The 2291-nt window shown below is 28.6% G+C and overlaps 1 protein-coding gene across 1 annotated transcript in view; it reads left to right on the top strand.

The window, feature by feature from the left end:
* Positions 1 to 2291, top strand: part of PPM1A (protein phosphatase, Mg2+/Mn2+ dependent 1A) — a 40350-nt gene that overhangs the window by 30218 nt on the left and 7841 nt on the right. The window contains exon 4 of the mRNA XM_011384790.2: positions 1203 to 1311. Within this exon, the coding sequence (XP_011383092.1) occupies positions 1203 to 1311 (109 nt within the window). The remainder of the gene's footprint in view (positions 1 to 1202; positions 1312 to 2291) is intronic.

The following is a 2291-nucleotide window of genomic DNA, read 5'->3' as shown; positions in this document are numbered from 1 at the left end:
AAAAAAAAAAAAAAGGCAAAATATAATAGACGGTAAAATTTGGCCTTAATTCTAAAAGGATAGTTTGAGCCATTTAAAAAAATATGGGTAGCATTGTCTGTCTTTTAATATGTAGCTTTAATGATGAACTAATATTTTGATTAAAGGATGAAAGTTCTTTATATGCATTGTTATTTTCAAAGGTATTTACAGATTGAAAACTAGAATGATAATTTTCTTGTCCCAGTGGTGACAAAGAAAATATCTTAGTATAAGCACTGAAAAACAAAAAATTGAACAAAACTTGAACATATAACTTACACAAATACCTTTGGCATGATTGCATTTAGAATAAATATGCTAAAATTCCAAGTAAAGACTTCTTGTACTTAAAGTGAATAGTTTGAGAGTTCTTTTAAGTTGTACATAATTGTTGGTATTCTGTGGTATGAATAACAATATGTATCTGCATGGCAACGCTGCAGATCGTATCACTATACTCGTTAAATAACTGGATGTTTTGAAATTAATACTTTAAAATACAGTTGTATGGTTTATCAGTTTTTTTTTAATTTGTCACGAAATTTATATTTTTTTTTCCATTTTATAGGCTTTGTTCAAATAATCAACTAAGGAAATGGTATTATGTATTGTTTAAAGATACTTTAGACAAAAATGAAACAGAATGGTGTTGAAGTACATAACTTAATCTGCACATTCTACTTAAGTATTTTGTGAATATAAACATATGTAAAAATGATTTGCATTAGTATGTAATCAGTAAATTCCCATATACTTAAAGGATTTTTTTCAAATCTTGAAATTGTTTAAAAAAATCTGAAGTGTATTTTCAGGGCAGAGTTCAGGAAACATGTTTCCAGTCTAAAGAGAGGAGTTCATTTCAGGAGTAACTAATTGGCATCTAAGAAGAATGTTCTCATTTGTACACACATATTTCTGATTTATGTATTACATTGATTTTAACGTGAAATTTTGTTTTCATGTTTTTGTCTTATTTTTATTCTTTGCAGTTAATATGGAAAATATCTTTTATGTCATTTTGTGCATCAAAAGACAACTTGATTTTTTTTTTTTCTTAATACCAGTTTAGAAAATCTCAGATGTGGTAAATGCCATCTTTAAAAACCTAAGTTATCTTTGTTTCAGTTTTTTTATTATTAAATTTGGATAGCACTTACAAAAAAAGTACTTCTGATTCCCAGAAATCATAAAGAAGCAGGGGGAAGGCGTCCCTGACTTAGTCCATGTGATGCGCACATTAGCGAGTGAGAACATCCCCAGCCTCCCACCAGGGGGTGAATTGGCAAGCAAGTAAGTTACATTCTGCATACTCTTACAGTTTATCTCAGTACATGAAAATGCTAAGTGTTTGTTGATCAAATGTGTATTTACCTATTGATGCAATTATCTGTGTCTTCGAAATGTTTAATTTGTGGTTCAGTGTTTTTCAGTATTTAATGCTGTATGGTGCATATTTAGAATAGCTATCAGAATGTCATTGTAGCTAATTATACTGAAGGCTGTCTTTAGTAGAGATTGGGTTACATTTATTTCCCCATAGTGAAAGAATTTTTAAAACTAAATTACATAGCAGTACAAAATTATGTCATTATTATTTCTACTATTATAATTTGACTTTGTCAATCCCTGGATAACTTAACAGCCCAGAGATGAGCATCTTTCTCCTCCTGCATCTGGGCCATTTTTCTACATCTGACTTTTCCTAATGTTTTTAGTTGTTGATTGCTTGTTGGTTGGGATTTGGTATGAGGGTGCAGTTCTTGCCTTTTTCTTTTTGCACTTTATTTCATAGAACTAGACTAATCTGTGTTAAATAGTAAGGTTACATCTTTATAAACTAAAGTGGAGACTAAGCTATTTTATAATTTAAGACTTAAAACATTTTTACCTCAGATATTCATATAATTGACCTACAAAGATATATTGACTAATTTCCGTGATTCTTCACTGTGTTCCATAAGTGTAGCCATGTTCTTTATAATCATTATATTAAATAGTAATTGTAAAAATTCCTGTTTGAAGCTTTTATTTTTTGGAAACCTTTTTTTCCAAAATGACCTTCTGTGAAATGATTGTCTATAAAATTGCTTCAAATTTATTTAACTTATAAATACCACTACAGATTTTTAAACAAAATATTATTCAAAAACCAATTTTTAGACTTGTCAGGGAAATATTATATTTCACATTTCAATTAGAACTTTTTTAAAAGGACATTATGAAAAGCACAAATTTACATGTAAAATATAAAAAAATTATTTTACAACAGA

The sequence above is a fragment of the Pteropus vampyrus genome, unplaced genomic scaffold, assembly GCF_000151845.1.
Source record: "Pteropus vampyrus isolate Shadow unplaced genomic scaffold, Pvam_2.0 Scaffold15, whole genome shotgun sequence".
NCBI classification, from domain to species: Eukaryota; Metazoa; Chordata; class Mammalia; order Chiroptera; family Pteropodidae; genus Pteropus; species Pteropus vampyrus.
Note: the sequence above shows the minus strand (reverse complement) of the source record. Positions and strands in the feature narration are given on the sequence as shown.